Source organism: Pyrgilauda ruficollis, unplaced genomic scaffold (genome assembly GCF_017590135.1).
Source record: "Pyrgilauda ruficollis isolate IOZ18807 unplaced genomic scaffold, ASM1759013v1 scaffold49, whole genome shotgun sequence".
NCBI lineage: Eukaryota > Metazoa > Chordata > Aves > Passeriformes > Passeridae > Pyrgilauda > Pyrgilauda ruficollis.
The window spans coordinates 4,362,784-4,376,188 of record NW_024526488.1 but is presented as its reverse complement, the minus strand read 5'-3'; the positions used below and the strand labels follow the sequence as shown (position 1 = coordinate 4,376,188).

Sequence of the window (13,405 nt, the reverse complement as noted above, 5' to 3'; positions counted from 1 at the left end):
GATGCTCCTAGGGCTGGAGCCCTCAGCCTGGGAAAGCTGGGGGGATGCACCTGAAGGAAAGAAGGCTCTGGGGACACCTTAGAGCCCCTTCCAGTGCCTAAAGGGGCTCCAGGAGAGCTGGAGAGGGACTTGGAACAAGGGATGGAGGGGCAGGACACATGGAATGGCTTCCACTGCAGAGGGGGATTGGGCAGAAGTTCTCTCCATCCCTGGAAGTGTCCAAGGCCAGGCTGAACAGGGCTTGGAGCAACCTGGGCTAGCGGAAGGTGTCCCTGCCCATGGCAGGGGGTGGAACTGGATGGGCTTTGAAGTCCCTCCCTGCCCAAACCATCCCATGATTCTATGATTCCACATGAATTTCATTTTATTTCTCCTTCTTTTCAGAGGATTTTCACAAAACTCTGGAAAGGCTCAAGTTAATCAGTAAGCTCCCCCAATCTTTGTTGTGGTGCATTGTTCTTGTCTTGGACTAACAATACAGGCAGTGCCTTCAGCTGGGAGCCAGGAGCCAAGTGGAGACCAGCGATAAAGAGAAGGAAGGAGGAGCAAGGGAGAGTTTGACCTCACAGCTTTTGTTTAAATTGCTGGTTCTTTTTAGTATTTCCTCTTGTTATTCTTTAGGTATTTGGGGAAAGAGAAGGGAACCACAGCCAGACCATTATGTATGCTTAGTCCATAATCTGCACATTTTTATAATCTCTTTTTTTTTCATTTTTTTCCCTTTATTTTATTGGTTGTTTAAATAGCTACAGAAATATACCAGAGAAATGGAGACTAAAATTTTGCAAGGTTTTAATTCTGGGCAGTGTGCCAAGTAAAAGGTAATTGTTGGCAAGACTCCGAGGTTTGGTTTGCGTGCTGCTTTCAGTCCACAGCAGGGATCCTTACAGCTCAATTATTCTATACAGACAACATGCTCAAAAAGCTTAATTTTAAAATGGGCTAAGCAGCTGTTAGAGAAGGTTAGCACCCCCAATTCCAGCCTCCTGCACACTTCTGTGTTCCTGGTCCTTGACAGAGTAATGAAAGACCCCCCAGTTCTATCCAGCAGTTACTGCAAGATGTGGCAAAAGGCAGCCTTAAGGTGGCTAAACTGCTGAACATCCAGTGTGCCGTGAGAAATGGGGCAAGGCCACTGCTGCTTCTTCTGCTGGTTATTTAGACAGGCAAGAGCTAATTTGTGCATCTGAACACATCAAGGGAAAACACATTAAGGCTAGTACAAACAACTTGCCCCAAGGAGAAATTCTGTCTGGGTTTAAGTGGAAGAAAATCACTGTGAGAACAATTAAACATTGCACTAGGTTGCCAGGGAAGTGGTAACATTTCCCTCACTGGAAATATTCAAGGTTTGGCTTGACAGAGCCCTGGACAGCCTAACACAAGGTCCTGCTTCCAGCAGAAGTTTGGAGCAGATGGGCTCCAGAAGTCCCTTCCAAACTGGATTTTTCTGTGATCTATGATAATACTTTTAATCATCATGTTTCAAAGTTGGGATAACAGAAGAATGTTGTTATTTGCTCTCATGTAAGGAAAATGAGGATTCCAGTGTCTGCGGAAATACTGACTTTATTATGAAATAGAAAAGGAAGGAAAAGCAATAGTTGCATTTCACTTACAAACATTAGTGCAACTGACTGTGGTCTAAACCAGTCTGGTAAAGTTGAACAGAGTAGGTAACCGGGAGAACAGAGGTTTCTGCTAAACATCATCAAAAAAGCAATAAAATCATCTCTTTTGATCTGCAGAGAGCAGTTTTAATGCAGTAAATATGACAGTGTGTTCAGTACTGCGCAGCAAAACAGCTGGGACTGTGATGGTGGATGTGTCCGAAAATTTTAAAATCAGTATTATGCTTTCCTATAACAGCCAAATAAGCACTGGCATTTAAAATGCTTTGGAAAAAAAAAAAAAAACCACACAGAATTACTAGAGTAATTTGATAGAGTTTATCAGTTCTATCAGTTCTCAATAGTGCTAGTGATTTGATAGAGTTTATCAAGTCTAAGTAGATCATTACTACATAATCAAGCCACTGCTGTTTCTTCTGTTGGTTTTTTAGGGAGGCAAGAGTGAACCCAAGGCAGGTACGGTGCTAGAAAAGCAGATTAATTGTTACCCACATTAACAACTGGAGAAGCAACAGAGTGTAAGAAGGTTAATAGTACACTAGTTAACTACATCTGCACTCCTAAAGGACACTGAAAGACCTTGTGCCCAGCTTTTATCACACAAATAAGTCACGGTAATAATTAATTGGAAAGATTTTTGCTGGTTGCTCCACCATGAGGATGTGCTGGTGCTGCTGAGGAGGTGATGTCCTCCTGTCCAGGCACACTTTGGGTGAGCTGGAGAGGAGCAGGAGGCTGACAGGATCCCAGGGATGGGGGGTGTCTCACCCACTGATGGGATGAGTGTGGGATTGCTGTCAGGCTGCTCCTTGGGTGGCTTTTCCAGCCCAGCAGCCAGGCTTGGGTGGATGGACTTGTGCTCTCAGCATCTGCACTAAGCGAACAGAAAAACTTGTAAACACTTTGTGATCCATCTACTGCAAGTTCAAAACCTTGGAGGGATAAGTTTTTTATAAAATTATCTGGAACAAAAATGAAGCAGACAAGACAATCACTTTGGAGAGGGGAAAATACATCAAAAATCCAAACTATTCCATTTTCCTTTGTGTGTCTCCTTTTGAACTTTTGCAGCCCCTTCAGTGTGCAGGATGGTTTAGCAAATCCCACTTTATTTGTTACACATGCCTCCCTGGATAGGGTCCTGAGGAGAAGCTCCTCCATGGAAAATGGAGACTTGGAACAGGAAAGCTGTGTTTAAACCCCATGCTTGGTCCTAACGAATACACTTGGAATAAAAAGCAACCAAAACCATCTGTGGCCAGAAGAAGCAAATCCAGATGTCGTGGGGATTTAGCTCTCTCCTTCATTAATCATGTCTGCAGGATCATTCAGCTTCTGCAGCCTTCGCCTGCTGGACTTTTGAGGGGTTGTTAATAATACAGGAACAGCAGCTCACTTGGGAAGAAAGTTTCAGTCACATCTTTGATAATCAAATGGAAGTAGAATTTCTTACTCCTCTAAGCAGAGTCACTATGATTCCCTTAGTTAAGATGAGAAAATGAAAGGTTTAATTTCTGGATTTGGCATCTTGCCTCACTAAACTCTGTTCAGAGGCAGTGGGATGCCTTCTTACCAAGCTGCCTCCTACAAAAAACTCCCTATAAACTTACTTGGTCTTCCCAGGCAGGTGTGGCTGCCCATTTGAAGCAGTGAAGAACCCACTGGATCTCCACCAGATGGCTTTTTATTCTGGATTTCCTGCTGAGATCAGCAGATTGGGCAGTGCCCTCTCCTTTGCAGCGCTGTAGCCGTGGGAGCAGCAGGCAGGGCACTCAGCTGGGGTTTATTCTCTGCTTTCTGAGCACCACCTCTGTTTTCACGTGAGGGAACAAACCCATGAGTCCTGTTTGACAATGAGGGAACTTCAACAATGGATCTGTGAGGGCCTGTGCATTAGTTGTTTTGACATGAATGTCCCACCTAATTAAATTACAGCCTCTAATGGCAGCTGAGCAGGAATGATCACCTCATTTGTCATTTAACAGATTTCATAACTAGTGACTAAGCAGAGAAGGAAATGGTGTTTGAATTTACCAAATACATTTTGTATATTTAAAAAACAGGCAAGTTCAACGCATGTATTTTATTTTAATTTACATATACACAAAACCATGCCATTTCTTGGCCAGTGAGGCAGGCAAATGGAGTGTGCCACAGCTGGAGGTGATTCTTAACCCTTACTTAATTCCTCACTTTATAGGAAATAAAATCTAGAACCATATCTTCAAGTTTCTGAGTTCTGCATCCCTATTCGAGGTTTTTATTCCTGTCCCAGATGCCCTCAGTCTCATGGTATGTCCTCACACTCCATTTCACTCCCTTTACCATTCCCAGGGGTGCTGGGTTTGCTGCACCTCTTTCCTTTCCTGTTCTTCTAGATCCAGCATTGCCCCCCAGCCTTCCAGAGGGATACTCCAACTTCAAAGAGCCACAGGGCTGACATCAAAAGAGCAAGCAAACAAGCTTGAAACAGTTCTCCCATCAGGTTCCTGACATGGCAATGACAGGGCCAGCAGCACTCCCCCAGGAAAACTTGGGAGGAGACAAGTCCAAGGGAACTTTTCACCACAGGGCTGAAAGAAAAATTACTTCACATTAAGATAAGGCAGAGTCTCTTGTTCTTGTGGGGTTACTGATTTGAGAGGATTTTTTCACTCCAGGTGTGCAGTGCTTTCCCTTCTCCACAGCTGCTGCCTGGAGCTGTACTTGGGACAATCTGTTTATTTGTAATAAATCAATTTTAGACTCTGTTTTAAAAAGCAGTCTTGACATGCCAGTTGGTAATGTGCCCGAAGTACTAACAGATTGTGCATTTGGTTGTAAGGAGTATCACTTAGAATAGATTTGCAAGGGTTTGGTTGCACTCCATAAGAGCTGGGAACCTGAGAGCCACTGAAGGGCCCTTTGGATAGAAACCAAAAGAGCAGAGCTCTCTGGAGTGAGCACCATGAGCACTGTGCTGCTCCCCTCAGCTTTGAGGAGGAATTCTAGAGGAGCAGAATTCTTCTGTTGTGCTCACCTGGTGCCTTAAAGGCCCAGCTGCTCGAATCCTCCCACTCCAGAATCTCAGGGCTCAGAAGAGAGAGAAGCTTCTCGTTGTCGTTACTGGGAAGTTTTCATCATCCAACCTCACTCTTGGACAACAAAGAAAAAAGAGGTTTTTAAACCTCAAGTTTTCTACCTTTCCACTCAAAAGTATTTAGTGTTTGAGGAACAAGATGTGTGTTGTTTGGATATTGAGGAAGGAAATGCTCAATTTGTAGCAATGCTGATGTCTAGCTGAGCCCTGCTATGGGCTAGGGCTATGTTTGTGTCTATATATTTATTAAATCCAAGTACAGAATTACAGAATTCTGCCATGTCACCATAAATGCATTATTAGAACATTCTATTGCAGGAGTTTCAAAAACCTCTCAGATTATGTATCCCATTCAGTTCTGTGGGCAAAATTTACATATCTGAACAATTTGCAACCAAGCAGGGTAGAATAATGAGTGTCATTTATAATTTGGTTTTCTATAAGCACTGTTTTTCAATGAGTATTCCAATGAATGTTGTTCACATGTTGAATGTGAGCAACATAATAAAACATAATTGGGAAGAAAATAAGGAGTGAGAAAGGCAACCAGCAAAGCCTCCTCCTGCTTTGAAGTGTGCACTCAGCAGTTTGATTATATTTTGATCTACGTAACCTTTGAAAGGTAGAACTACAGATAAAATTACATCATTTTACCACCATTTACTACTGAAATATTCCTTTGCCTTACCTTCCCTCCTTTATGAGTGGTTCAGCTGTCATCCACACTTTTCAGTTACAAAAGTAAGGGGTTTTATCTGATTTCTTCATTTGAATAATGACCATAAACACCATTTTTACCTCTTTCCTGGAACATCCAGTTCATAAATGAAGCAGCATACTGTCTCCAGACCATGCTTTTTCATTTTGGTGTAAGAAAGATGCATTCTCTAGCAAGAATAGCAATTCACTGGCACAACCTCCTCAGGGGCGTAGCAGGGTCTCTGTTGCTGAAGTTCTCAAGGTGCAATGGCACAGGGTGTTAGATAATCTCCTTAGACTCCCTTTCTCAGGAGAGGTTCGAGGACCTTTCGAGGTCTCTTCCAGACCTGGGCTGCTCCATGATTCTGGGATTAGGAACTTGTCAAAATCCACTCTCCTCTGTGTGTGTTTTCAGTGCTCCACGCTGGTTGGTCTCTCAGAATAAGGGCAGTAGCTAAAGCACAACCAACTCTTAACCTTTTTTTAAAGGCTATTTTATCAAAATGTTATTTTTGCTTTTCCAGACAGAACAGCTGTGATTCTCTCAGAGTATCCTCTGTAGCTAGATTTTAAGACCTCCTTCTAACCTTTTGAAAATAACTCATAAGAATAGCATTTTTGTTTTTCTTACAGGGAAAGGATTCAGAATATACTTCAACCAACACTCTGTCCTGAGAAAAGGGCTGTTTTTATTTTGTCACACGTCCCTCACACTGTCTGCAACCTGATTTTCACTTTCAGACAATAATGATTAGGAGTTTCCTCTAGCAATAGATGATTATTATTTATTCATTACAGTTTCATTATATTTGCAGCTGGCTGTGTCAACAGCATATTGTTGTCCTGCCTACAAAGCCAGCGGCCTTAAAATGGCTCCTTTCCCTTGGAGAAATCCTAAAAGGTACTTTTTGGATAATGAATCATCTCTCCCAATGGATTTCACACACCTTTCACTTTAGTGCTTCTGTTTGATAACAAACCATGTCTCTGAGGCAACCAAGAGGGCTGTGGGGGAGCACACACAGGGTGAACCTGCGCTCCCTCTGGAGAAAGCGCACAGCCAAGTGCTCTTGTGCAGCTTGGCAAACAAGCTGGTTCCAATTGCACAAGGAGGAGCAGCCAGCAAGGTGGCCCAGATGTTATCAGTCCCTGTGATGACACCTCTGCAGGCTGTCAGCCCTGTGGTTGTGTTAAGGACTGTGTGTTTGACTAAGAGCCCCTGGAAGCTGATTCCATGGTGAGCCCGCGGTGCTGGGAATGGACCTTGTCATGTCTGGGGCACATCAGGGTTCCATTGCAGCGGGAGATCAAATAGATGAGATTGTGGAGACAGCCTCCTTCTCCCTCCCTCTCTCCCTTCCTTCTTTCCCTTCTTCTCCTCCCTCCCTCCCACCCTCCCAAAGCAGAATTTGGCAGTGACAGTGCACTGCACTTTTTGGATACCAGAGCTCCCAGTACTTCCACTGGCTGCCTCATGGGTCCAGAGCATGAGGAAGACTCTGGTGACGTAAGGAACCACCTCCCTCCATGTCACTGTGCCACAAGTGAACTCAGAGAGGCAGCAGAGGTAGCTCTTCATCCTTTGTTTGGAAAGAAGGGTTTATCCTGATCCTCTTCACTCAGGAATTCTCTTTCATTTTGCCCTTTAGGATATAATACAACCTTTAGGATATAATACAACCTTTAGGATATAGTACAAAACAGCGTTTAGAGAAGGACTTTTGGGGTGTGTAAAGATAAACACAACCCTTAAAGATCAATATTTCATAGGAGAAAAAGTGGGAAAATACTTGTTTTGATTGTATGACTTTATCATCGATAGCTGCAGTGCAGGTGTGTCACATCAGCTTAAAATTTAATGTGGCAAATTCCTTATCTTAAGGATGGTTTTAGTTTTAAGAAGTACATAAATAGGATCATTTATCTTTGTTCCTGATTTGGCTCACATTTCTCATGGTGTCTTTTTAAGATGATAAAGACACAAGCTTTGCCATTAAAACACAGTATTTCCCTATCTTAAAAAGGAAATTACAGTCTTTAATTAGCAAGCATTTATGAAATGCCTGGGGATCTTGTGGATCAGGTAGTAACAAAGTATAGAATGTTACAACCAAATAAACTCCTCAGCTTTCATTTTGTTTTTACCCTAGCTGTAATTAGACAGGGAGGTTTCCCACTCAGTGCACATTCTGATATCTGTTGTGGGGTATGGATTTGGCATATTTTCATCTGCTAAATGATGGGACAGAACTGCAATCCACTTCATGGCTCATGAATTCTCCAAGGCTTATCTCTCCAGACTCCTGGAGCTGACTTGTCCATTTCACGTGATGAAAAGCTCCTCAGCTACATTTGATAAAAGATACACTACACTGAGCAGAGCCTGAATTCCCCTCTGAGTTAATGCCTTCAAAACACACACCAGTAACAGTATTTCCTCACTGCTGTCTGCTCACACAGCTGAGATGCAGTGAGAAAATCACAGCAGCCACCTTGCTGAGAGCTCTCAAATATATTTAAAACAGAGCCTGGTTCACATTTGACCTCTGGAAGTGCTGTTGATTTAATGTTTTAGCTCAGCTGAGGTCTCAATAGACTTGTGAGATGCTGGCTCAGTGATGCTCTGGATGAGCCTGCTCTCCTCAAAGTAGTGAAGCAATTGCTCCATCACACTTAGATACCACCAGTGTGTGCCCAGAGAACATGAATTTTGGAAGGAAAGAGATTGTTTAGCACAATACTGAACTTGATGTCGCATATCATCTGCAATATTTCAAATCTGATCAAGTTCAGTGTTGGTTTAAAAACCCCAAGATGGTTGGTTTATTCAGCCCCAACATGTTTCACCATTCTGTGATCAGCTGAGTGGCACAGGATAAACCTACCAACCCTGTCAGCAAAGCTGAAATATGTGCAAGCAATTTCACAGTGAGTGGCAGATGTGTACAAGCTGAATGAGAAGTGTTTAATGGTAAAATGAGTAACTTCCAGTCACTGTGAACCTCCAGCACGTCAGCAAAATCCACATTCATTGCAACTCATCAGCTCCATACAAAACATATGAGGCTCAATAAGGGATGGCACCTTGCCCATGGCCAGTCAGCTGGATTAATGTTATAAAACCAGCAAAGAATAAGGAAGTACTTTAGAAAGTCACATCTGGGTATGATGTGAAATAATTATTCAGGATAAGAGAATTCAAATATCTGTTCCATACTGTCTTACATGGCTGTGCTGAGGATCTGCACACTGGTGTGCTTGCCTGTTTTAGGAAGGTGTTTCAATCACTGGGCAATATTTACTGAAGTGATGTGTATTTTAGTGCCTGCTTGTGTAGGTTTACTGTTCATCCTGGAATCAAACACACAATGGTAATTTGCAGTATTCCTGGGAAGAGTGAGACAACATGGCCCTGAAGACTGAGCCATAAATCACAGAATCACAGAAAGATGGAATGGGTTGGGTCAGAAGGGACCTTAAAATCATCTCATTCCACCCCCTGCCATGGGCAGGGACACCTTCCACTATCCCAGGTTTCTCCAAGCCCCATCCAGCCTGGCCTTGGACACTTCCAGAGATCCAGGGGCAGCCACAGCTTCTCTAGCCAACCTGTGCCAGGGCGTTTATCACAGAATCATAGAATTATCAAGGTTGGAACAGACCTCTAAAATCTTGGGAGTTCAAACGCCCCCTCAGCACTGCCACTGTCACCCCTAAACCACTGCACGCATCACCCAGCGCCAGACCCCGCTGCCTCCTGGACACCTCCAGGAGAGGCATTTCGGTCCTGTTTAACCGTGCTTTTACTGCGGCGCGGTCCTTAACGCGACCTCTGGAGAAACTCCGGAGATAAACTCCAACCGTGTCTCCGTGGGGATGTGCATTTTGCGGTGACGAGTGACAGCGGGGCAGAGCGGAGCGGGGCACATCGAGCAGCCGGGGGCGAGCGTGCCTGGAGCCCGGAGCCGCCGCGGGCCGTGGGGCGGCGGGGGACACCGGGGTCCCTCTTGGGTCCCTCTTGGTCCCTGTCTGGTCCCTCTTGGGTCCCTGCCGGGCCCGGCGGGGCGGGGCAGGGCCGGGCAGGGGCGGTGCCTGCGGAGGAAGCGGCGGGAGCGGTCCGGGCTCGGCGGGAGCGCGGTGCTGCCGCAGCTCCGCACCGAGCCATGGGCGCCTCTGCCTCCGCGCCGCTGGACGACAGCAAGTGCGCCTACATCCGAGGTACGGGCTGGGGCAGCGCTCCGGGTGTCCCCGGGCTGGGGAAAGCCGCCGGCAGCGCTCCGGGAGCCCCGGGCTCGGGAAAGCCTCGGGAGCGCTCCGGGAGCCCCGGGGCTGGGGGACCGCCGGCACCGCTCCGGGTACCCCCGGGCTCGGGAAAGCCTCGGGAGCGCTCCGGGAGCGCCGGGCTCGGGAAGCGCTCCGGGTGTCCCCGGGCTCGGGAAGCGCCCCGGGAGCCCCGCGCATCCCGGGCAGCGCTCGGCAGCCGGCGGACAGCGCGGGTTGAGCCGATTCTCAGCTTCCCTAGGAGTTTGGAGCAGTTTCTTTATAAGTTTCCACTGCGGGAGTTAGTTATAAGTAGAAGGGGAAACTTGAGTGTGGCGCGCTGAGGCTGAGTTTGCTGACAGATCCCGGCCCTCCAGAGCCGGCAGATTCCGGGACACCGGGCTTTGCCGGTGTGAACCCAACCAGCACCATATGGGCTGATGCTTTGCCAAGCCCCTTGGAGGCAGTGACAGCGCTGCTGGTGGGTTCCGAGGTAAAAAAGGCGGGTACCTTACACAGTCTGACTGTGTAAGGGCAATTCTTTATCCCATTAAAATGGTAGGAGAGAGAAAGCAAACAAAACCAATAGGCTTTAAGTTATGTATATTGCTGTCAAACTATGAAAGAAAAGTGTAATTCTGGGGTTTGGGGTGATTTTTTCTTAGTTGAGTAGTTTGGTGTGAAACACAGCTGACTCTTACCTGTGCTGCTTATCGCTCAGCCAGCAGGTAGAGTATTTGCAAAGCAAATTTTAAGGCTGAAGATTTACAAGTGGGATAAAAGTGTGCATGACAAAAGGAAGCCCAGTTTTAGCACTTGATGTATGATGCATGCAGAGCCTGCGAGAGCCCTCTCTTGGAGATCAAACTCGGTGCTGAGGATTTGGGCTGGAGGGGGACTCCTGGGTGATGCCCACAACCCAGCTAGTCCTTGGATTTCTTTGCTTTGGGATGTTTGTGTGGTGCAGAGGGAGTGCAAACACTGAGCTGCTGCTCTGTTAGGACTCCTTTGAAATCACAGTCTTTCAAGAGATTCCCATATTGGGAAGGATGTCCAGTTAGTAAATGGCTTTCACCCAAAAAGCAGTCAGCAGAGCTACTGGCCTCACACACCGAGATTTTTCATCAGTCCTCCTATCAGTACTGTCAGTTTTTCCTGCCCTGTTGAGGGTGGTTTCAAGTCCCATCAGAGCCATGAGGGTGCAGTCTCTGTGGATTTCTGTTTTTCTTTACATTCATCCCCATATTGCAGCCAAAATTGCATTTTCACAGTTCAGCATTTAATTTGCCTGCAGCTCACAGGGAGGGTGCCTTGTCCATGCTGAGAGCTCTGCAGCACTCCAGACACAGTTCTTGTTTGCCCATCACATCTTTGCATGGGCAAGAGCCAGAGGGAAGTCACTGTGGAAGAAGGAATTAAAATCCTGTGCTCATCCCCTGGCTCACATCTGCTGTTGGTGCTGTGAGGATCCCCCACTCAAAGCTCCTGGTTGGAAAAATAATTAATGAGGTACTTTATACAGAGGCTGCCTGTGAATCAGTACTTCTGAGGAGAAAAAGAATTGTGAAGAGCATCTTAAATGGGAACTGAGTGGGATCGAGCCAGCTCACAAACCTACTGCTGATGTTAGGCTGGAGCATGTGGGAGTCAGGCCTTGCTGTCTGTCCTACACACCTGGGTGTGATTTATTTGCAGAGGAGCTCTGTGGTGAAGAAGAACCATGTGCAGAACCATGTGGAAGCACTGAGTCTGTAGCTTGATTAAGCAGTATGTTTTTCAGCTGGCTTTGTGAAGCTTGGGTGGGTTTTTCTAGTGGGATGGCAGCTTTTGGGGCTCTTTTTCTCTAGAGGTGATGAAGGGGTAAAAGTAAAAAGGAAAGGGAAAGACTTGCTTTTTGTCAGCAGAATTGTCAGTCCATAGGTGCTGGAATGGGACAGCACTGGTGAGGGAGGGAGGTGGGGAGACAGCAAGCCAAAGGAGCCAGCAACACTCTCCAAACCTTGTGCATTTTGGGATGCTCCCTCATATGCCCAAATACCAGTAGCCTCAAGACAGGAAATCCTGAGTGAGAAATTTACTTCAAGTGAGAGCTTGGTGTAGTTCATGGTTGTTTTCATGATGGTATAATTTAATTTCTTGTTGCCGTAATGATAATTTAATTTGTCTGGAATTAAATGGATTGTAAAGCCTTGTAGTTTACTCAGACAACATTTAAGCTAAAGCACAGTGTAATGAATGGAAATGAGGGGCTGAGCATAAAGGCAGTGGATGTCCTGTGCAGGGCAGGAGTTGGACTTGATGAATCTTGTGGGTCTGTTCCAGCTCTGGGTATTCCACAATTCCATGTTACAGCTTCTGCATCAACACAGGTACAGTTCTACAGGTTTTCTGACTTCTGAAAGTCTACTCACGTTGTTTGTAGAGGGGATGAGAGGAGAACCAAATGAGGACAGGAACTACGTGAGATGTAAAACTATGTTGGAAATATGCAAACCTGGTCAGACAGGTGCTTCTGTAACCCATCAAGAACCTGCCCTCAGCACTGGCACCCCCAGGTAGAGCCTGGGAGCCGCTCTGCTGTCTGTGCTTTCCCGTGGTGAACGGGGGTGAGCCTTGTCAGACCAGCTGCAGAAAGGAATCCCAGAGAAAACCAGGAAGGCATCCCACGCAGAGTCTCAGTTACTGAATGCAAAGCCTGGGATTTCCACCTAAAACTGCTTCCAGCCTCCATCCTCTTAGGGAAAATGGGGTAGGACTGAACCAGCCAACACACACAGCTGTGTGTGGTTGTACATGGGGCAATACTTAGGCAATATCATGACCTGAAGGGCATGAATTACAGAAAATGTAATTATTGACCTGGTAATGTGCATCCCCTGCTGCAAACAATGCCTAAGAAGAGAACAGACAATGCCAATGGGTGATTTTCCAGGCAGTCTTCACAGGGAAATTGAGGCTGTGTTTGAAACTGCAGGGACAGGGATCTTTCTTGTGAAGTTTGAATCAACTGCCTAAACACTTAGTTGGGACTGAAAATGCTTTGCAAAACAATTTTTACACTCAGGACATCTCTGTATATGTTTATATCTTGTGAAGTTACATTTTACATCTTTTGTCTTTGTTGAGTAGAAATTAACAAAAATTGATCACTGTTGGGGGATGAAATCACGAATAAAATATCAGGACTTGATATTCCCTATTCCTACCTGAAGGAATGAATATCATAGTGAAATAATGGAAAAATGAGTTAGTAGGGATTCCTGTCAGCAGTGGGGACAGTTTGTGTCCTTTGGGAGAAGGTGTGTGGAGGATATTTAGGGGGAAGGGGGAGAAAGCCAGACCACATGCACTGCAGCATTACTAGTCTGGAAGCCTTAGGAGTTTCAAAGGTGTTTTTCTGTGCTGTGCAGCATAGGCCTGTTTTTCTAACCAGACCTATGGAAAAATACATTTTTCCACCTATTGAAATCCATAAGATATTTTAAATACACACACATTGTAAGCAGTAAAATTATTTAAAGCCCTCCAAAATGAAAAGAAAATTTTATAGTAATTCCTCTAGGTTTTGGACTGGGGCCTTGAAAAAGATGACTTGTGGCAGAGATAATCCTGCTTTGTGGGATTTTGGTGGGACTACATGGAGATTATTCAGGATGTGAGTAAAATTGAGTTTAAAACATGGCAGTAATAATTAGGGGACTGGGAGCTGGTCATGTGAAAAGAGTTTATTAAAAAA

At 45.5% G+C, this 13,405-nt stretch overlaps 1 protein-coding gene across 2 annotated transcripts in view; it reads left to right on the top strand.

The window, feature by feature from the left end:
• Nucleotides 1–9,478: 9,478 nt before the first annotated feature.
• NIBAN1 (niban apoptosis regulator 1) overlaps nt 9,479–13,405 on the top strand; it is a 54,406-nt gene continuing 50,479 nt past the window's right edge. Inside the window, exon 1 of one of the 2 annotated variants that reach the window (XM_041479617.1) lies at nt 9,479–9,627. In XM_041479617.1, coding sequence (XP_041335551.1) covers nt 9,573–9,627 — 55 coding nt within the window. In that variant the 5' untranslated portion in view covers nt 9,479–9,572. The remainder of the gene's footprint in view (nt 9,628–13,405) is intronic. The other variant, XM_041479618.1, reaches the window with a different exon arrangement.